General features: G+C 42.7%; 1 protein-coding gene across 1 annotated transcript; it reads left to right on the forward strand.

The window, feature by feature from the left end:
• Nucleotides 1-16704: 16704 nt before the first annotated feature.
• LOC124655088 (GDP-mannose 3,5-epimerase 2-like) lies at nt 16705-20674 on the forward strand. The gene is made up of 7 exons (XM_047194052.1): nt 16705-16825; nt 17243-17638; nt 18532-18625; nt 18725-18854; nt 18951-19083; nt 19896-20103; nt 20200-20674. The coding sequence occupies exons 2-7, from the start codon at nt 17244-17246 to the stop codon at nt 20353-20355; spliced, it is 1116 nt and encodes a 371-aa protein (XP_047050008.1). The 5' UTR covers nt 16705-16825; nt 17243; the 3' UTR covers nt 20356-20674.
• The last annotated feature ends 2486 nt before the right edge of the window (nt 20675-23160 follow it).

Raw genomic sequence — 23160 nt, forward strand, 5'->3', positions numbered from 1 at the left:
ACAATGAGGAGAAGACAACCATCTAGCTACCCTGCTATGGACCCATAGTCCAGGGGTGAACTACTCACTCATCACTCCGGAGGCGACCATGGCGGTGTAGAGTCCTCTGGGAGATGAATCCCCTCTCCGGCAGGGTGCCGGAGGAGATCTCCAGAATCCCCCGAGATGGGATCGGCGGCGGCGGCGTCTCAGAAGGTTTTCCGCATCGTGGTTTTTCGCATCGGGGGTTTCGCGACGGAGGCTTTAAGTAGGCGGAAGGGCAGAGTCGGGGCCCGACGAGGGGCCCACACCATAGGCGGCGCGGGCCCCCCTTGGCCGCGCCGCCATGTGGTGTCGCCACCTCGTGGCCCCACTTCGTATGCTCTTCGGTCTTCCGGAAGGTTCGTGGCAAAATAGGCCCCCGGGTCTTCGTTTCGTCCAATTCCGAGAATATTTCGTTACTAGGATTTCGAAACCAAAAACAGCAGAAAACAGGAACCGGCACTTCGAGCATCTTGTTAATAGGTTAGTTCCGGAAAATGCACGAATATGACATAAAGTGTGCATAAAACATGTAGGTATCATCAATAATATGGCATAGAACATAAGAAATTATCGATACGTCGGAGACGTATCAAGCATCCCCAAGCTTAGTTCTCGCTCGTCCCGAGCAGGTAAAACGATAACAAAGATAATTTCTGAAGTGATATGCCATCATAACCTTGATCATACTATTTGTAAACATATGTAGTGAATGCAGCGATCAAAACAATGGTAATGACATGAGTAAACAAGTGAATCATAAAGCAAAGACTTTTCATGAATAGTACTTCAAGACAAGTATTAATAAGTCTTGCATAAGAGTTAACTCATAAAGCAATAAATCAAAGTAAAGGCATTGAAGCAACACAAAGGAAGATTAAGTTTCAGCGGTTGCTTTCAACTTGTAACATGTATATCTCATGAATAATTGTCAACATAGAGTAATATAACAAGTACAATATGCAAATATGTAGGAATCAATGCACAGTTCACACAAGTGTTTGCTTCTTGAGGTGGAGAGAGATAGGTGAACTGACTCAACATAAAAGTAAAGAGAATGGTCCTTCAAAGAGGAAAGCATCGATTGCTATATTTGTGCTAGAGCTTTTATTTTGAAAACATGAAACAATTTTGTCAACGGTAGTAATAAAGCATATGAGTTATGAAAGTTATATCTTACAAGTTGCAAGCCTCATGCATAGTATACTAATAGTGCCCGCACCTTGTCCTAATTAGCTTGGACTACCGGATCTTTGCAATGCACATGTTTTAACCAAGTGTCACAATGGGGTACCTCCATGCCGCCCGTACAAAGGTCTAAGGAGAAAGCTCGCATTTTGGATTTCTCGCTTTTGATTATTCTCAACTTAGACATCCATACCGGGACAACATGGACAACGAGATAATGGACTCCTCTTTAATGCATAAGCATGTGGCAACAATTATTATTCTCATATGAGATTGAGGATATATGTCCAAAACTGAAACTTCCACCATGAATCATGGCTTTAGTTAGCGGCCCAATGCTCTTCTCTAACAATATGCATGCTCCAACCATAAAGGTGGTAGATCTCTCTTACTTCGGACAAGACGGACATGCATAGCAACTCACATGATATTCAACAAAGAATAGTTGATGGCGTCCCCGTAAACATGGTTATCGCACAACAAGCAACTTAATAAGAGATAAAGTGCATAAGTACATATTCAATACCACAATAGTTTTTAAGCTATTTGTCCCATGAGCTATATATTGCAAAGGTGAATGATGGAATTTTAAAGGTAGCACTCAAGAAATTTACTTCGGAATGGCGGATAAATACCATGTAGTAGGTAGGTATGGTGTACACAAATGGCATAGTGGTTGGCTCAAGTATTTTGGATGCATGAGAAGTATTCCCTCTCGATACAAGGTTTAGGCTAGCAAGGTTATTTGAAACAAACACAAGGATGAACGGTACAGCAAAACTCACATAAAAGACATATTGAAAACATTATAAGACTCCATACCGTCTTCCTTGTTGTTCAAAACTCAATACTAGATGTTATCTAGACTCTAGAGAAACCAAATTTGCAAACCAAATTAGCAAGCTCTAAGTATTTCTTCATTAATGGGTGAAAAGTATATGATGCAAGAGCTTAAACATGAGCACAACAATTGCCAAGTATCAAATTATCCAAGACATTTTAGAGTTACTACATGTATCATTTTCCAATTCCAACCATATAACAATTTAACGAAGAAGAAACTTTGCCATGAATACTATGAGTAGAGCCTAAGGACATATTTGTCCATATGCTACAGCGGAGCGTGTCTCTCTCCCATAAAGTGAATGCTAGGATCCATTTTATTCAAACAAAACAAAAAATAAAAACAAACCGACGCTCCAAGCAAAGTACATAAGATGTGACGGAATAAAAATATAGTTTCGGGGAGGAACTCCGATAATGTTGTCGATGAAGAAGGGGATGCCTTGGGCATCCCCAAGCTTAGACGCTTGAGTCTTCTTATAATATGCAGGGGTGAACCACCGGGGCATCCCCAAGCTTAGAGCTTTCACTCTCCTTGATCATATTGCATCATACTCCTCTCTTGATCCTTGAAAACTTCCTCCACACCAAACTCGAAACAACTCATTAGAGGGTTAGTGCATAATAAAAATTCACATGTTCAGAGGTGACACAATCATTCTTAACACTTCTGGACATTGCATAAAGCTACTGGACATTAATGGATCAAAGAAATTCATCCAACATAGCAAAAGAGGCAATGCGAAATAAAAGGCAGAATCTGTCAAAACAGAACAGTCCGTAAAGATGGATTTTATTAGGCCACCAGACTTGCTCAAATGAAAATGCTCAAATTGAATGAAAGTTGCGTACATATCTGAGGATCATGCACGTAAATTGGCTTAATTTTCTGAGCTTCCTACAGGGAGGTAGACCCAGATTCGTGACAGCAAAGAAATCTGGAACTGCGCAGTAATCCAAATCTAGTACTTACTTTACTATCAAAGACTTTACTTGGCACAACAAAACTCAAAACTAAGATAAGGAGAGGTTGCTACAGTAGTAAAAAACTTCCAAGACACAAATATAAAACAAAAATACTGGAGTAAAAACATGGGTTGTCTCCCATAAGCGCTTTTCTTTAACGCCTTTCAGCTAGGCGCAGAAAGTGTAACTCAAGTAACATCAAGAGACGAAGCATCAACATCATAATTTGTTCTAATAATAGAATCATAAGGTAACTTCATTATCTTTCTAGGGAAGTGTTCCATACCTTTCTTGAGAGGAAATTGATATTTAATATTACCTTCCTTCATATCAATAGTAGCACCAACGGTTCGAAGAAAAGGTCTTCCCAATATAATGGGGCAAGATGCATTGCATTCAATATCCAAGACAACAAAATCAACGGGGACAAGGTTATTGTTAACCATAATATGAACATTATCAACTTTCCCCAAAGGTTTCTTTTTAACATTATCAGCGAGATTAACATCCAAATAACAATTTTTCAATGGTGGCAAGTCAAGCATATCATAGACTTTTTTAGGCATAACATAAATACTTGCACCAAGATCACATAAAGCATTACAATCAAAATCTTTGACTCTCATTTTAATGATGGGCTCCCAACCATCCTCTAGCTTTCTAGGAATAGAAGTTTCAAGTTTTAGTTTCTCTTCTCTAGCTTTTATGAGAGCATTTGTAATATGTTTTGTGAAAGCCAAGTTTATAGCACTAGCATTAGGACTCTTAGCAAGTTTTTGCAAGAACTTTATAACTTCAGAGATGTGGCAATCATCAAAATCTAAATCATTACAATCTAAAGTAATGGGATTATCATCCCCAAGGTTGGAAAAAATTTCAGCAGCTTTATCACAAGCGGTTTCGATAGCTTTTAGCAGTTTCGAGTAATTTTGCGCGCTTTGCACTAGGAGTAGAAGCATTGCCAACACCAATTATTTTACCATTGATAGTAGGAGGTGCAGCAACATGTGAATTATTAGCATTGCTAGTGGTGGTGATAGTCCAAACTTTAGCTACATTTTCCTTTTTAGCTAGTTTTTTATTTTCTTCTCTATCCCACCTAGCACGCAGTTCAGCCATTAATCTTATATTCTCATTAATTCTAACTTGGATGGCATTTGCTGTAGTAACAATTTTATTTTCAATATCATCAGGTTTAGCAGCCATTTTATTAATTAAAGAAGATTGTGACGCAGTACATGTATGAGATTCGGTCTTCAAGCATTTGCAAGTTTAGTTTGCAACCCGTAAATCTCCATATTCAAATTTTCAAGTTGATTTCCTATTTTCTTCAACAAGGTAGATTGCTCATTCATAGTTTTAGTAAACAATTTATTTTGCTCATACTGTGATTGCATAAAGCTCTTGGTGGACCTTTCAATTTCTAACATCTTTTCCTCATTAGGTGAAACATATCTACCATAAGAATTACCATTAGCAGGATGTGGTCTAGAATTTTGAGCAACCAATGAAGGTAACGGAACATTATTAGGATCAGCATTAGTCCTACCATTAACAAGCATAGACATAATAGCATCAATCTTATCACTCAAGGAAGAGGATTCTTCAACAGAATTGACCTTCTTACCTTGTGGAGCTCTTTCAGTGTGCCATTCAGAGTAATTAATCATCATATTATCAAGAAGCTTTGTTGCTTCACCAAGAGTGATGGACATAAAGGTACCTCCAAGCAGCTGAATCCAATAAATTCCGCGAAGAAAAATTTAGTCCTGCATAGAAGGTTTGGATGATCATCCAAGTAGTCAGTCCATGGGTTGGGCAATTTTTAACCAAAGATTTCATTCTTTCCCAAGCTTGAGCAACATGTTCATTATCCAATTGTTTAAAATTCATTATGCTACTCCTCAAAGATATAATTTTAGCAGGGGGATAATATCTACCAATAAAAGCATCCTTGCATTTAGTCCATGAATCAATACTATTCTTAGGCAGAGATAGCAACCAATCTTTAGCTCTTCCTCTTAATGAGAAAGGAAACAATTTTAATTTTATAATTTCACCATCTACATCTTTATACTTTTGCATTTCACACAATTCAACAAAATTATTGAGATGGGCAGCAAGCATCATCGGAACTAACACCAGAAAATTGCTCTCGATGACAAGATTAAGTAAAGCAGGTTTAATTTCAAAGAATTCTGTCGTAGTAGCAGGTGGAGCAATAGGTGTGCATAAGAAATCATTATTATTTGTGCTAGTGAAGTCACACAACTTAGTATTTTCAGGGTTGGCCATTTTAGCAGTAGTAAATAAAGCAAACTAGATAAAGTAAATGCAAGTAAACTAATTTTTGTGTTTTTGATATGGCAAACAAGACAGTAAATAAAGTAAAACTAGCAACTAATTTTTTTGTGTTTTGATATAAGTGCAGCAAACAAAGTAGTAAATAAAATAAAGCAAGACAAAAACAAAGTAAAGAGATTGGGAAGTGGAGACTCCCCTTGCAGCGTGTCTTGATCTCCCGGCAACGGCGCCGTAAATTTGCTTGATGCGTGTAGTTGACACGTCCGTTGGGAACCCCAAGAGGAAGGTGTGATGCGCACGACGGCAAGTTTCCTCGCAAGAAACCAAGGTTTAATCGAACCAAGAGGAGTCAAGAAGCACGTTGAAGGTTGATGGCGGCGGGATGTGGTGCGGCGCAACACCGGAGATTCCGGCGCCAACGTGGAACCCGCACAACACAACCAAAGTACTTTGCCCCAACGAAACAGATGAGGTTGTCAATCTCACCGGCTTGCTGTAACAAAGGGTTAACCGTATTGTGTGGAAGATGATTGTTTGCAGAGAAAACAATGAAACAAGTATTGCAACAGATTTGTATTTCAGTATTAAAAGAATGGACCGAGGTCCACAGTTCACTAGAGGTGTCTCTCCCATAAGATAAAAGCATGTTGGGTGAACAAATTACAGTCGGGCAATTGACAAATAGAGAGGGCATAACAATGCACATACATGATATGATAAGTATAGTGAGATTTAATTGGGCATTACGACAAAGTACATAGACCGCCATCCAACCGCATCTATGCCTAAAAAGTCCACCTTCGAGTTATCGTCCGAACCCCTTCCAGTATTAAGTTGCAAAGCAACGTGACAATTGCATTAAGTATGGTGCGTAATGTAATCAACAACTACATCCTCTGGACATAGCGCCAATGTTTTATCCCTAGTGGCAACAAGACAACACAACCTTAGAACTTTCGTCACCTGTCCCGTGTGTCAATGCGGGCATGAACCCACTATCGAGCATAAATACCCCCTCTTGGAGTTAAAAGCAAAAACTTGGCCGTAGCCTCTACTAGTAACGGAGAGCATGCAAGATCATAAACAACACATATGTAATAACTTGATAATTAACATAACATGGTATTCTCTATCCATCGGATCCCGACAAACACAACATAGAGTATTGCAGATAGATGATCTTGATCATGTTAGGCAGCTCACAAGATCCAACAATGAAGCACAATGAGGAGAAGACAACCATCTAGCTACCGCTATGGACCCATAGTCCAGGGTGAACTACTCACTCATCACTCCGGAGGCGACCATGGCGGTGTAGAGTCCTCCTGGGAGATGAATCCCCTCTCCGGCAGGTGCGGAGGAGATCTCCGGTAATCCCCGAGATGGGATCGGCGGCGGCGGCGTCTCGCAAGGTTTTCCGTATCGTGGTTTTTCGCATCGGGGTTTCGCGACGGAGGCTTTAAGTAGGCGGAAGGGCAGAGTCGGGGGCCCGACGAGGGGCCCACACCATAGGGCGGCGCGGGCCCCCTTGGCCGCGCCGCCATGTGGTGTCGCCACCTCGTGGCCCCACTTCGTATGCTCTTCGGTCTTCCGGAAGGTTCGTGGCAAAATAGGCCCCCGGGTTTTCGTTTCGTCCAATTCCGAGAATATTTCGTTACTAGGATTTCTGAAACCAAAAACAGCAGAAAACAGAACCGGCACTTCGGCATCTTGTTAATAGGTTAGTTCCAGAAAATGCACGAATATGACATAAAGTGTGCATAAAACATGTAGGTATCATCAATAATATGGCATAGAACATAAGAAATTATCGATACGTCGGAGACGTATCAATCATCTAGAGCTTTATCATAAACATTTGCTAAGCAAAATTCTTTAGTACCATGCATTTCGACATCAGGCACAAACAAAGCATTATCATAAGATTTATCAAAGTAGCATGGATTATCATAAATAACAGTAGCATAATTATTTTCACAAGTTTTACTTATAGGTAATATTTCAAGAGAATCCACAGGAACATAACATTCAACCTCTTTCGGTAAGCATGGAGGACAATCAAATAGTGTAATGTAAGAGATAAAGAGTTACTCTCATTAGAAGGTTGGCATGGGTAGCTAATCCATTCTTCCTCCTTTTGTTCATCACTCTCCTCTTCTTTTTCATCCAATGAGCTTCCAGGTTCATCAATTTCCTCCTCTTTTTCATCCAATGAGCTTTCGAGTTCATCAATTTCTTCTTCCGCAGGTTCCTCGCAAATTGTGAGTGCATTCTTGTGCATTAATGTGTCTCTCTTTATAATCAAGGATATAAGGATTCCTACTGTAGCATTCTATGCAAGAATTAAGGATAGTAGAGACATAATCTTTAAGGTCCTTACAAATAGCACAAGTTTCATAATTCTCAACCATGAAGGATTGTTCTACCTCTTCGAACCCATAATGAATATAGCAATTCCGATTATAGTTCTTAATTAAAAATTCCTCACTAAAGCCACATTGAAATTTAAGATGTTTAGTATCCTGTTGAGAGCAACAGTTTATATCATGGCGTCCAAGCAAGATTCTAGCCATTGTATTCAATTTTTCTATCATAGCACTCATTATTTTACCAGTTCTTGATTCTCTATAATTATTATAACATTCTATAAGCTCCAAGTAGGTTGTTGGTTCTCCCATAACAGCAGTTTTTAATTTTTTGGATTTTCAAAATTTTATGGATTTTTGGGTATATGAGACAAATAAAACAAGACAAAAATAAACTAAGCAAAAGTAAACTAAGCAAACTAATACTAGACAGAAATAAACTAAGCACAAGTAAACTAGGAAAAAGTAAACTAAGCAAAACAAAACAAAATAAAACAGAGAGATAGGTAGAGTGTACTCCCCAGGTGAACTTATGAGTAGAGCTATGCCTCCCCGGCAACGGGGCCAGAAAACAGTCTTGATAACCCACAAGTATAGGGGATCGCAGCAGTCTTCGCGGGTAGTAAAACCCAATTTATTGATTCGACACAAGGGGAGGTAAAGAATACTTATAAGCCTTAACAACTGAGTCCATGGGGGAACTACTCACGGAGCATGATGGAGGCGATAGTGTTGATGGAGATGGCTTCCGGGGGCACTTCCCCGTCCCGGCAGGGTGCCGGAACAGAGACTTCTGTCCCCCGAAACGGATTTTCGCGATGGTGGCGGCGCCCCTGGAGTCTTTCTGGAGTTTCGTCAAGAGGTACTGCGTTTTTAGGTCGAAAGGGGTTTTATAGGCGAAGAGGCGACGCAGGGGGGCACCTGGGGGAGCCTCACCCTAGGCTGGCGCGGGCCCAGGCTAGGCCGCGCCGCCTTAGGGTGTGGTGGCCCTCTGGCCCCTCTCCGACTCTTCTTCGGTGTTCTGGATGCTTCCGGAAAAATAGGAGGTTTGGCGTTGATTTCGTCCAATTCCGAGAATATTGCCCGAACAGCCTTTTCGGAACCAAAAACAGCTAGTAAAACAGGAACTGGCACTGTGGCATCTTGTTAATAGGTTAGTTCCGGAAAACACATAAAAACATTATAAAGTGCAAGCAAAACATGTAAGTATTGTCATAAAACAAGCATGGAACAACAGAAATTATTGATACGTCGGGGACGTATCAACTCACGAATGTAACCGTTATCTTGAAGAACCTGAATTTGTCGATGAATCTCTTTGGTCTCTTCAGGATTGGTATGATATGGTACACGGTTGGGCAGCGAAGCTCCTGGAATCAAGTCGATTTGATGTTCTATCCCACGAATAGGTGGTAATCCAGGTGGAACATCTTGAGGAAACACATCAATGAATTCCTGCAAAAGGTTAGCAACCGCAGGTGGCAAAGAAAGAGGCATATCCTCAAATGAAAACAGAACTTGTTTGCAAATAATAGCATATCATCGTGTAGTGTTCACATCAAGTTCAGCAATATCAGATTTGCTAGCAAGCAAACAAGGATTTTTCAAACGAATTTCAGTAGCATGGTTCGAATCGGATTTAGTATTAGTCTTATGTGGCACAAAACCTGCATCAACAATCTGATTTTCACTCTTATGTTTCTCCTCGTTTTTTACTCTACTAGCTCTAGCAAGATCATCTTTTAATATTTGTTCAGGAGTCATAGGTTTGAGACCAATTTTCTTTCCATCATGCATAAAAAGAATACTGATTAGTTTTACCATTATGAACAGATTCTCTATCAAATTGCCAAAGTCTACCAAGTAACAAAGAACAAGCTTGCATAGGTACAACATCACAATCAACAAAATCAGAATATGTACCAATAGTAAAATGCACACGTGTAGTTCTTGTTACCTTGAGCTTCCGAGAGCTCTCAAACCATTGAATGTAATATGGATGTGTGCGTTGTCTCGTAGGTAGAGAAAGCTTCTCCACCATGTCAACGCTGGCCTGATTATTGCAGCTCCCTCCATCAATGACGATCCTTATAGTTCACTCTTTTACAACGCCTCTTGTTTGAAACAGATTGTGGCGTTGATCATGCTCAGATTTGCTCAATTGCACGTTCAACACACGCTGTGCAACTAAGCTCCTGTACTGATCAGCAGTGCCGCCTTCCATTACCTCCATCTCTCTCTCGGAATCGAATTGGCACCATCACGTGCAGCAATAAGGGCCAATGTATCTTCATCAAAGTCACTTGCAGAATCATATTCGCCATCTTCACGCACCAGCATCACACGCTTGGTTCTGCATTCTCTCTCTATGTGACCAAATCCCAAGCATTTGCGACATTGAATGTCACGCGTCTTCCCCGTGGAGGCCATGGAAGATGAACTCCGAGGAGGACCAGCAGATGGTGATGGAGTAGCAGCAGGTGATGCTCGTGATGCAGGCGTGGTGTACTTGGAGGTAGTAGGTGCTGGTGCAGTCCCACGAGATGGTGGCACTGATTGTCGCGGAGACCACGACGATGTACGACCTGCAGAAATATTAGCTCTTCTCCATGGTTGTTGACGATCCTGCACTTCACGTTCAACTTCGCAAGCAAGATGAAACACGCGAGTAATACTGTTGTACTCTTTATAATCTAGAATATGTTGAATCTGTTTATTCAAACCACCAAAGAAATGTGCAAGCATAGCCTCATTATCCTCTACAATACGACAGCGAATCATGCCAGTTTGCAACTCTTGATAATAGTCATCTACATAATTTTTTCCTTGTACTAAGCGAGATAATTTTTTCAGCAAATCACGTTGATAATGTGGAGGAACAAAACGAGTACGCATAGCAAGTTTTAAACCAACCCATGTAGTAGGAATATTTGCATGATGTGCTCTACAATGTTCAGACCACCAAATAGAAGCAAATTCTTTGAACTCACAAGTAGCAGCACTAACACGCAAATGATCAGGGTATTTTAAACATGCAAAGCTTTATTCTACTTCCAATTCCCATGTAAGATATGCATCAGGATTATATCTACCCTCAAATGGCGGAATATTCAATTTGAGTTTAGCAACATGATCATCATCACGTACCTGCCGTGGAGGTGGGCGAGTGTTGCGGTTCAGTTGTCGTTGACGACCAGGTGCAGGTTGTTCGACTTCCTCGCCGTCCAGCATGTTCTCATCTACCAGCTCGTCCTCATCCACTTCATAGTCTTCATATCCTTCATCAGAAGGCGTGTCATGTTTGGCTGCTACAGCAGGAGCGGTACCCGCCGGCACGTCCGCACGAGGAACGCGGCGTGCGCATCGACACACGTTGTCGCGAGGTGGCGGCAACCGAGTCAAGAGCTCCTGGAACTTGGCGTCGAGCTTGGAGTTGAAAGCTGTCTCGAGGCCATCCAGCTTGTCCAGCGCGTCGGTGAGTTTGGCGTCCACATCACCAATGCGCGCATCGACGTCACGTGCATGCCCGCCCAAAAGGTGGGTGAAGTGAGCATGCAACTCCTTAGATGTCATCTTTGCCGGGTCAACAGCTCCCGGTGTAGGTCCTGACATGGTTAGTACTCAAAAAGCACAAATGTATATGCTTACAAACTACGGAATATGGTGGTTCACGCGCAATTCGTCAAGCAAAATACAAAGCTCTTACAAGTTCTTACCAAACAGGAGGAAGGTGATATGGCAACCAACAAGAATCAGCGTCTCCAAAGATTGCCAAAGCGATTACCAGGTGTCGACACAAAGCACGTGGAGACAATATGTGGAGCTGTAGGATGGCTTATATATGGTAGCAAAAACAGCAATTATCAAAACAGCAATGCAATATTGAAAGTATGCTCAACAACGGTACTGTGCTGGTCCTAGGCTAGACCATACTAGAGACGCGAGCCTAGTTCACCAACGAAGTCACGGCGCGGCACACAAGCAACAAGCAGCGATGAAGTGATGTATGGTGGTTGTTGGCTCCAACAAGCACAAAGGAATAGCTCAAAAGCAAGATATAAGTGAAGAACACAGAAATTTCCAGGTAGTAAACTTAAAGGTCAAAAATCTCAACCTTCCCTTCGTTTTTTGGCAATTCTGAGAGTTCGGAAAGTGGTTGTGGCTGGATAGAACTTTTTCTCCCGGTGATTTTGAGTGGTCGAACATCGAAAACAGAGTTCGTATGCAAAAGTTATGGCCAGTCAAAGTTTGCTGTCCAAAACTGTCCAATTCGGACTAAAATCGACCTGACTACTGGAAATCGTGGTCAACCCGACTTGGATGCGGATTTGACTCTTTTTTTTGCAAATTTTTTTTACAAGTCTTTTCCGGCGACCGAAACTAAGAGGGAAAAACAAAGAAACCTAATTCGACAAGGACTCTGTCGCGGCAGAGAAACAACACGAATTTGTGTCACGGCAGGAAACAGGGTATATGACAGATGTATATGATGGTGGCGGAAAACGATCTGGTGGGTGTATATGGCAGTGGCGGAAGTATATGGCAGTGGTGGCGGTGATCTGCGTATGGTGCGAGCGGCGGCGGCGTGACTAATGTGACCAAAACTCGAAACTCTAAATGAACTATACGCTAAGACCAGCAACTCGACACTAAGATGCAGACACAAGTTCAACTATGAAAGACTGAAAAGACAATGCAAGGCGTGGCAGGGGGTTTATGGGACGATCTGATCTAAACCCTAACAGTATATTTTTGGCTTTTTCGTGGTTTATGGGTATGATGGCAGATGCAATCTACACTAGTAAAACAGTAAAATCTCACCGAGCAACCTGAAATCTGATACCACTTGACAGGGCAAAGGTGGCCGATCTTTCGATGAGACGTTGATAAATCGATTTGTTGGTGGAGTTCGTGGTTGACGATCCGACTACACGTGCAAAACTCATGCGCTAATGCAATCGCTTGTACAATCTCCGGGAGTTACTGATCCTGCAGATGCACGATCAGTCTGACCAGCTAGGGTCTTAATTCCTACCTGAAATCGAGAAAAAGTAAGAACTAATGATGCAATCAGAATATTGCGGATATAGATGAAAGCTTTATTGAAAGAGGTGGGATTCCCGAATCGTCGGTCTTGTTCTGGGCGTTGGCCTCAAAACAAGTACACGAGAGTTTCAGCAATGGCTAACTTTTAATCTAATCAAAATCTGAGTCTAAATGTGACGGCTATGGGGGTATTTAAAGGAGGAAAAGGTGGGGTTTCGGCCAGCCATACAAATGGTGGCCGAACCAAACCCTAGAAGGCCTTTCCCCCTTCAATACGGACTCTAAAAAGTGGCTGACTTAATTCCCGTGAAAATGACATGGGCCTGGCCCCAAAATTAAAGGTGACGCAACACCATATTATGCTATGGACAAAATTATGAAGTGGAAAACTCTATATTTCGTCCATGTCTTCATCTCTTCTTATGATGGATTCAAAGTTATGAAATCTCCACTTGCTGCGTCATCTTCAATCCTCAAATGCTTGCTGCCATCTCCTCCATGTGTGATCATGCTCCAATGCTTGTCCTCCTCATCCATGCTTGGTCCATCATTCCTAAGAGTAACAAACATATCTGATTTAGGCAGCATCATATTCTCATGTATGTGAGGAATAGTTCCAAGAAACGAAAGTATCTGATAGTTAAGTTGTTTAGCACGAGCTCGAGTGACTGGTCCTTGTATTTGTGTGGCTGTAGGCACAACGGTTGTATCAATGGATGGGATGTCCTCATCATTACTCTCTTTGGTATTTCAAGAAAAGATAGCATGAACATGGGTAGGCTAATTAACACCGAGTTGATAATAACCAGACTATCTCCATACGAGAGCATTTTACTTCGCCAGCAGCCAAACTTTGAAACAAAACGACTCTCGATAGGGTTCCGCTCTGCATTGCTAAGTTGTCTATAATTATAGGTATACCCAGGTACCTAAAAGGTAAAGTTCCAGACTCACACCCAAGAATTTTCTTATATTGAGATGCTCCAAGTCTTTAGCTTTACCAAAACAGAACAAATTTCTCTTGTGAAAATACTTTAACCCAATAATTGTTCAAAGATATAAAGAATCAGCTTCATATTCACAACCTTTTCCATGTCATGCTCCATAAACAATATTGTGTCATCTTCATATCGAAGAATAGACACACAACCATCAACAAGATGACGTAAAAGGCTTTCGACCTGCCCCTCCTCTTTGGCACGAGACAAGCACTTCAATACCAAGACCCCCTTGTTCTTTTGGACCTACATATTATGTTCCATTTTGATAATCTGCATTTCTTTTGTTTCTCATCAGATTGCCAAAATAAACCAGAACGGTAAAAGTATAGACGTTTCCTTACTCCATTTGGCATTTCAATAAAAGATAGCATGAATATCGGTAGGCTAGTTAACACCGAGTTGATAAGAACTAGCCTATCTCCATACGAGAGCATTTTACTTCGCCGGCAGCCACGCTTTGAAACAAAACGACTCTCGACAGGGTTCCACTCTGCATTGCTAAGTTGTCTATAATGTATAGGTATACCCAGGTACCTAAAACGTAAAGTTCTGGACTCGCACCCAATAATTTGCTTATATTGATGCTCCAAGTCTTTAGCTTTACCAAAACAGAACAACTCGCTTTTGTGAAAATTAATTTTTAACCCTAATAATTGTTCAAATATATAAAGAACTAGCTTCATATTCACAGCCTTTTCCATGTCATGCTCCATAAACAATACCGTGCCATCTGCATATTGAAGAATAGACACGCCATCATTAACAAGATGAGGTAAAAGGTTTCTGACTTGCCCCTCCTCTTTGGCACGAGAAAAATTAGAATTGCCAACATATCGGCAATGATATTAAAAAGGATTGAGGACAATGGATCACCTTGCCTCAATCCCTTGTAGGTTTGGAAGTTATGACCAACATCATCGTTGACCTTGATTTTCACACTCCCACCCTGGATATAATTCTTAATACGCTCACACCAAACACTATTGAAGCTTTTCATTCGCATCACTTACTACAGGAGCAGCCACTTAACTTTGTCATAGGCTTTTTCGAAATCAATTTTAATCAGAACTCCATATAATTTCTTCCTATGTAACTCATGGATTGTCTCATGACGAATAACGACCCCTTCTAAAATATGGCGGCCAGGTATAAACGAAGTCTGAGTAGGCCTGACCACTTTATGTGCCAAATCAGAAATACGATTAGTAGCCACCTTAGTGAAGATTTGAAAACTAACATTTAGCAGACATATAGGTCTATACTAGCTGAATCTGAACCGCATTTTATTTTTTAGGGAGAAGGGTGATTACTCCAAAGTTCAACTTAAAGAGAGGTAGTTCACCATTTTGAAAACAAGCAAACATTACCATCAAATCCATCTTAATAACATTCCAGAAAACCTGATAAAACTCCGCAGGAAAACCATCAGGTCCTGGAGCTTTATTATGCTCCATCTGAGAAATGGCCTCATGAACTTCATCTACTGAGAAGTCAGCAACTAGTAGGTCATTTTCCGCAGGATTAAGCTGAGGTATATCTTGAATCCGATCCTCCATCATGGAGAAATCATTTTTCTCGGGGTCTCCTGAAAGTTTCTTATAGTATTCAGTAATATACACTTTCAGTTTTCATCACCAACAATGGTTCCCTCATCCTGTTCAAGTTGAAATATCTGTTCTTTTTCTTGCCATTCCTGTTCATGTTCTAGACAAACCCAAATAGTATCCTAACAAGGATGACATCAAGCTTCGTACCGGAAGCCGGCATGTGCAGCTGAGGGCAAGGGGAGGTAGGCCACCTCCCGTCGGGAATCAGAGCGGTGGTGTGCTCTCGCGTGCACAACGGCATGGGTGGCGTGCTTGTCTCGGGTTGAGAAAACACGGGGTAGGGGGATAGGTTACAGGTTTAGAGGGATTGGGATTGAACGTTCGTCGGACTGACTATTTTGCCAGACGATGCTAATGTGATCCGTTTGATTAGACTGTTGATGGCCACGATGGGTTGGATCACCACCCTATAGCTATTTCTATATTAGTGGAGATAGACGACCTCCAACTTTGAGTCCCCATATCCCGTTGTAAGTTGAAACCCGCTTTGCTCTTCTCTTTGTGACGATAGGCGGTAGTGACCTAGAACCAAAAACATAGCCGGCATGGGCGTTGTCTCCCTCTCCCTCTGCTTGCCGCTCCGTGGCAGGAGGGGAGGGGACCCGTTCCTTCGGTTTGTAGTTAGGATTTGTCTGTAGTGGTGCGTCGTTGGGGTGGTGGGAGCGATGCCAATGAAAATAAATCGGCCTCAACTCCACTCCCATACCGGTGGCGACATTCATGGCGGCGTCTCCGAGTTGATGGTATCATGTGCTTGTCGATCTTTCAGATCGGCGACTTGATTTTCTAGTCTTTCTTCGGATATGGCGAGATTTGTTTCTCGGCGTATCGCCAACGTCCGTCGTTATCCACGACGGCGTTGGGGCGGAGGCCAGGTGGTTCTTCTGGAACGAAGATGTTGGTCCGGAGGTGGTGGATATGTTGTTCTTCTCCGACTTCATCGATGGGAGGCGACGGGTCTTGGTCCAAGATAGCACGGGGACGTCCCCCGGTCGATGCACTATAACGACATGTGCCTAGCTGCTTGCAGCACGCCTGTTCATCGACTCACAAAGCCTCATTGGTGATGGTGCTTTTTTGGATCTTGCGATGGTGGAGGCTTGGAGGCTCTTCCGGTGTCCGTCTCGACGGCGATGGAGTTTGGCGGCGGCCGCTGGCTACGGTGGTTGGAGGAAATCTAGGAATCGTTTTGTATTTCTTGGTCTTTTAAGATTTTATCTACAAATTTAGAATAATTATTTTATCTTAAATTATTTTTTAGTTTTCACATATGTTGCTTCATGTAACTTGATTTTTCAAATATGTGGTTGCTCTAAAAAAAACACTTCAGTCCCCATCGTGGCATCGTCCCCATCTGGACGACCGTGGAAGCGAACTGCTCGGCCGCGTGGTCCTTCCCGCGCCAATCCGGAGTATAGTTGGAAACTAGGACGCGGGGCTCCCGCGTGGTCGAGCTCACCGTCGCTCCGCTCCCCGGGTGCAGGTACAATTCTTTCGCCTGGAGAGTTCGTTCGTTCGAGAGAGAGGGGAAAATTGGTCGGGGCGGAAGGGGTCGTCGACCCAGCACCTTGGCACGCGCCGAATCCGGCCGCCCCCGGCACGCGCGCGTGGGGGCGTCTTCGGGGGGATTTTTCTTGACGGGAGAGAGGGGGATGGTGGCCGGCGGCCTGTGAGAGCGACATGCTCGAGTTATCCAGGAAGCGACATGCTCGAGTTATCCAACCACCTTGCCACCTTGGCGTAATGATTTCAGTAGCTACATTCTGAATGGTGTCTAGAAACAATGCCTGTATGCTGGGAGTTGTCAAAGTCGATTGTTTGCTGAAAGATGTTATTGTTAGTTGTTGTATTCCTACGATATCTGGTTGACACCATAACGCTTTAACTTGTGTGAGTGCAGAATGGCGCTCAACGACAAGCACACATACGCGGAGTTGGAGAAGGAGCTGTACTGGCCAGCTGAGAAGCTGCGGATCTCCATTACAGGAGCTGGCGGTTTCATCGCCTCACACCTCGCGAAGCGCCTGAAGAGCGAGGGGCACTACATCATTGCCTCTGACTGGAAGAAGAATGAGCACATGGACGAGGATATGTTCTGCCACGAGTTTCACCTTGCTGATCTCAGGGTCATGGACAACTGCCTCAAGGTGACCACTGGGGTTGACCATGTTTTCAACCTAGCAGCTGATATGGGAGGGATGGGCTTCATCCAGTCCAACCACTCTGTGATCATGTACAACAACACTATGATCAGCTTTAACATGCTTGAGGCTGGCAGAATCAATGGTGTCAAAAGGTAACATTCCACCTTATACGACCTTTGTGTGCTTCACTGTAAGATGCTAAGGCCTGTTTAGGCTTGCCTGTTCTGCGCTCCAAATGAAAAACCTCATATACTTTGCCTTGGGGAGCAGTATGTCCACTTTTAAATTTTAATCAATAAAGGGGATGTAGTTATGAGTTTGTTGAATTTGCAGATTTGGATGAACGAATGTTTCACATTTATTATTGTATTTATGAAAAATAGTACTTGCTGTTTGCGCGCCGTAGAACATTCATGCTTGCCAGAGTGAAGTGTTCGGATTGGCCCAGTTTGGGAAAGCCTTCTTCGGGCACTTTCCACTAAGCGATATGTTGAAGACACTAACTGAGCGTGGGAAAGTTATTGTTGCTATGCAGTGCATGTGCACCATGCAGCATTGACATAAATGTTCGTGTTGGCCTGTATGTGGGTTGCATATAGCATGTACTAGAGGGGCGCGTCTGTTGCATGTGCACCATGTAGTATCTTCCAAAGTTCAGCTACAAAATTGGTGTTAAATTTTGCAAACCTGAAATGGTTTGGTAAATAATGTTTGTGTAGAGCACATACTATTTGTGTCGCTGCATATAATGCTTTGCTGACCTGAAGGGTCTGGGTTGCAGGGTTGGCCTGTATAGAGGAAATGTACATTGGGGCTTTCCACTATGTAATAGTGTTTAACTCGTGACAAGAAACATGATAATGTGTTTAACTGCAAATATTTTTTGACCTAATGCATGGTTACAATTTTTGTGTACTCACGTTGATAGTGATAGAAGGAAGGAAAAAACATATGTAGAACAACAAAACAATAACCTTAACAGCAGAGTCAGAGAAGAATATGCTATCACCAAATAAAATTGAACTTCACTTCTGCTTCCCTGTAGGTTCTTTTATGCCTCAAGTGCTTGTATCTACCCTGAATTTAAGCAGCTGGAAACTGTTGTTAGCTTGAAGGAGGCAGATGCTTGGCCTGCAGAGGTTTCATAATCTCTTCACACTCATACATGTTTCTTTTTGCACTGAAACCTTTTATATTATGATAAAATGGCACTAACTTCAGTGATGCCTAATCTTTAGCCTCAAGATGCTTATGGTTTGGAGAAACTTGCGACGGAGGAACTGTGCAAGCACTACACAAAGGACTTCGACATAGAGTGCCGAGTTGGTCGCTTTCACAATATTTATGGTCCATATGGAACATGGAAGGGTAAGTTGTTTTTTGGTGATTATTAATATCTATGGTTGTTATTCATAATGTGTTGGTTGCTAACTGTTGAGTTCTGACAATTACTTGGCTATATAGGTGGAAGGGAGAAGGCACCTGCTGCTTTCTGCAGAAAGGCTCTAACCTCCATTGACCGCTTTGAGATGTGGGGAGATGGTCTGCAGACTAGATCCTTCACATTCATTGATGAATGTGTGGAGGGTGTCCTCAGGTTAGAAAGACCTTGCGCATAAGTTCTTTACAGTCCAGTACATTTTCTTTTGCTATGTAACCCATTCCTTATATGTCCTATTTTTCATGAAAATATGCAGAATTACATAAATTTAGTTTTTCCATCAATCTTCCCTTGCTAGCTTGGGTAATAAGATGATTTGTGCTGAAATGTTGACTGAATGCTTGCAGCTTTAGTTCATAGAGAAACATTATTTGTCCTAGCTCTTCAGAGACTTAAAAAATTCAGATAATCAGATGGAACGTTGATTTTTACTGAAGAGAACTTACAGTGTGAGGAACACCTCTTTGTTTTGTAGTTTCTTAATTGATTGTACTCACCCAACAAGAAATTATGTATTTATCTTTTACGTAGTGCCCAAAGGTTGGTAGGAATAGCGATGCCTTTGCTTTTTTAGGAAACTTGCAGTATTTTGTCGCAAAATTTTATGTAGATGCATAGGCTATTCTTATCAAAGCGTGTTGTTTATTAGGGTATCAAGGTGGGATCCTGGTAGGATCTCACTTTGAGTGTATTTTGTCTTTTTAGTTCAAATTTTTGTGTCAAAATTTATACTAAGAAATGTAAAATGCACTACAAATGGGATTTAGGTGGGATCCCACTTGACACCCTAAATGCGTATGCGTTATCATGTTGAGCCAGTGAATCTTATGCTCCCATCCCGCCATTACTTTCCAGTGTCATAAAATCCTCTGTAAAATCATATAGCAATCGTGAAGTCCTCTACTTTGCTAAGGAGCAATTTATTTTCTATGGTCAGCTTAAGTAATTTCTTTTCCAATTGCCTTCAGGCTAACGAAGTCTGATTTCTGTGAGCCTGTGAACATCGGGAGTGACGAAATGGTGAGCATGAACGAGATGGCCGAGATTGTCCTTGGCTTCGAGGACAAGCAGCTGCCCATCCACCACATCCCTGGCCCCGAGGGTGTCCGCGGCCGTAACTCTGACAACACACTCATCAAGGAGAAGCTTGGCTGGGCTCCAACCATGAGGCTGAAGGTACCCTCCCAAAGTTTCGTACAGTTTTCTCTTGTGTTCAGCCACCCAGATTAAATGATCAATACTCATGAAACTGGATCCAAATTATTCCTGCAGGACGGGTTGAGGATAACATACTTCTGGATCAAGGAGCAGATTGAAAAAGAAAAGTCCGAAGGCAAAGACATGGCGGCCTACGGAACGTCCAAGGTCGTCGGCACCCAGGCGCCGGTCCAGCTTGGATCCCTCCGTGCTGCAGATGGCAAGGAGTAAAACACTCACCCTGGGAATGACGATGATGCCATTATATGCCGCTGGTTCCAGACGTGGCATCATCCGCTGTTTCTTAGTTACTGCATCATCTCCATATCTTTATTCAGTTTGGACTTGACCTGCAACATAAGATCTATACCTTCAGTTAGCCTGCATTCTGTGTTTTTGTAAACGAGAAAAGCTGCTTGGTACAAAAGGATGTCAATGTTATAGACAACAATATTAAACTATACATGTAAAATGATGGCGGTTCATCTTCATGAGGAAATATATGTCGGTTATTTTTCTTAAAACGTTAATCCATGTGCTGGTGAGTACATCTGTATATTTTTTGCTAGTTGAGTGGTAAGTTTTTTTATTACAACTTCGTTATTTTAGGAGTTCGTTTATTTTACTTCGACAAAAGAGCATCTCTAACCGAAGTAGTACAAAAACTTAAGAGGAGCAAAATCCTCCCTAAAACTTAGCTTCCTATATTTGCTCCTCTAAATTTTGCACTGTAGAACCAAATCCCAAAAACTTAGAGGAGCAAACTTTGTGTTCAACATAATTTGCAAATTTAAGCACATTCATACATGACAACATAACATAAGATGATTCATAATGCATATAAAGTTGCAGAATTGTTAGCATCATCTAAACCTAACAAATTGGTAGTTTTCAAATACAAATTGATAGCACTAGTCAGCATCTTCATCACAAGTCATTATCTTCCTCAAACCTCCTTCACTAGTCATCTTCTTCCTCAAACCTCCTCCGATAGGGCGTCCCGCCAAGTTTACCATCGACGCCGTCGGATGTCTTTGCCAATTGAAGGCGTCTTTACCTCCACTTCTCACACTCTTTAAGCTTGTTGTAGCAATGCAACAAGTTGAATCATTTACATTTTTTTGATCGGTACAAGGCTAGTGCATGGTCCAATTAAAGCAAGAAAATACAAAGACATCAATGCATAGTCAATCAACATAACACACAACAGAGACGGCCAAGTACTTACCATATTGCCCGCATTCATGCCACATTCCGGTCTAGCTTCAATATGGTAAGTGCTTGGTAGTTATGGAATAGGTTCACTGCATGTTATATGATACCCCACAGGATTGACATAGCCTGTTGGCTCCTCTTTACTTGCATTTAGGACTAGTTCTTGTCGAGAATTTGTGCTCATCAAACTCCGTTTTGATCCTCTTTCAATATGCGTCACTTTTTTGATTGGCTCCGGTGGTCCTATCAATGCTCACCATCTTCAAAGAATCACACAAGCACACATCTTTCAGTACCATCCACTTGGAGCCTCGTGTGCTGGCAACTTTCGGCTTCATTTTGCCGGTCGCTGCCTCGCCGCCCTCCACCTCATCCCCGTCCTCCTTGCTATCGTTTTCCTTACCCTCTTCATCTTCCTCGTCCCCCGCATCTTCTTCCCAGGCATTTCGTCGAACGTGTTGTCGGCGCCATTGTCGTACTGGTATCCGGTGCCGTTATCGAGCTCGAGCAAACCCTGCCGAACCAGCAGTGAAGTCAAGCATGTGGAGGGAAGATTGGGGTCGATGTACGAGACTTGTTACTTCCGCTCGTCATACGCCTGGGAAGTTATGATGTTGTGATCAGGGACGGAGCTGCCTTATGTGTACTGGTGTCAGCTGACACCTATGAAAATTAGTAAATCCTTCACTAATTAGAGCTAACTATGATTTATTTATAGAGTATGACACCAGTGCAATTGAGAAAATATAGAGCTGACCCCAGTGACATTTTCTTCTAGCTTCGTCCCTGGTTGTGATTGAATCCGCCATGCGGCCCGCTGTTGGCGTATTGTGTCGAGAAACTTGATAACGCCTTCATGGTGGCGTCCTCATTGAAGAAGGCGGACAGTGATGCACTCCCTGGCCAGTAGGTTTCACTCCCTTGGCTTCACCCGGGGGCGATGGCGCTCGAAGTAAACAAGGCCACGTACACCGCATTGACGGCCATCGTCTTCTTGATGTCGGCCTTCACACGCCGACCACTCTATGTCGTCACCCCGAACCGGCGGGGCACCACATCTCGATCTCAATCATCATGCGACCACAAATTTGGCTTCAACTATGCCATCGACACCTTTTACGACTTGTCTGCTCCCTTCGAACCAGCCGGCTTCAATGACGGTTTGTGAGCTTCCGGTGCCATGGCTGCTAGGGGCGCATGCATGCCGGCAACATCAACAAGGTTTGGGTGGGAAAGCGTATCGACGGGAGAGAGCTAGATATGAAATATCATGCGAGAAAATGAAAGAGATACAAGAATTGTGAGGCATATGGACTAGCCAATGACACAGACTGGCTTTCCACTCGCCACGTCGTCGTAAGGAGCCTTGCGGGGCGGGAATAGCCTCGAAGCGCCATACACGCTATCGGGTCACGCGGACCGAAGCGGCCTTTTGGGGCACGCGAATGGGCACAGTTATCTATCCAGCGGGCCTCACGGTTGGGGGGCGGTTTGGGGGACCTAAAGGCTTGGGCCTAGAGTCTATAGGGGACTCAAGAATTTTTTTACATAAAGAACCTCAAGAAAAAATTACAATATGGTCCACCTTTTTTGGCAGTAAGCACCCTATAGGGGACTGCAGAAAAACAATCGAGTCCAAAAGTGTCCGCAGATGAAAAGTGGCATCTAGACACGCAGTCCTTGTCTCCGTCAAGGACAACAACAATTGGGGAAGCATGGGCGTTCGCCGCCACGCCGAAGCGAGCAAAGATTCCTCTGAAGTAATTTCTTTTATAAAGGACCTCAAGCAGATCTTCAGCAGTAATTTCTTTTATTTAGAAA

Source organism: Lolium rigidum, chromosome 5 (assembly GCF_022539505.1).
Source record: "Lolium rigidum isolate FL_2022 chromosome 5, APGP_CSIRO_Lrig_0.1, whole genome shotgun sequence".
Lineage (NCBI taxonomy): Eukaryota > Viridiplantae > Streptophyta > Magnoliopsida > Poales > Poaceae > Lolium > Lolium rigidum.

Excerpts from the sequence above, each read along its gene's own strand:
- LOC124655088 (XM_047194052.1), top strand. The coding sequence starts at position 17,244 with ATGGCGCTCAACGACAAGCACACATACGCGGAGTTGGAGAAGGAGCTG. Across the intron at positions 17,639-18,531 it reads AGAATCAATGGTGTCAAAAG|GTTCTTTTATGCCTCAAGTG; the intron begins GTAACATTCCAC and ends GCTTCCCTGTAG. Across the intron at positions 20,104-20,199 it reads CTCCAACCATGAGGCTGAAG|GACGGGTTGAGGATAACATA; the intron begins GTACCCTCCCAA and ends TTATTCCTGCAG.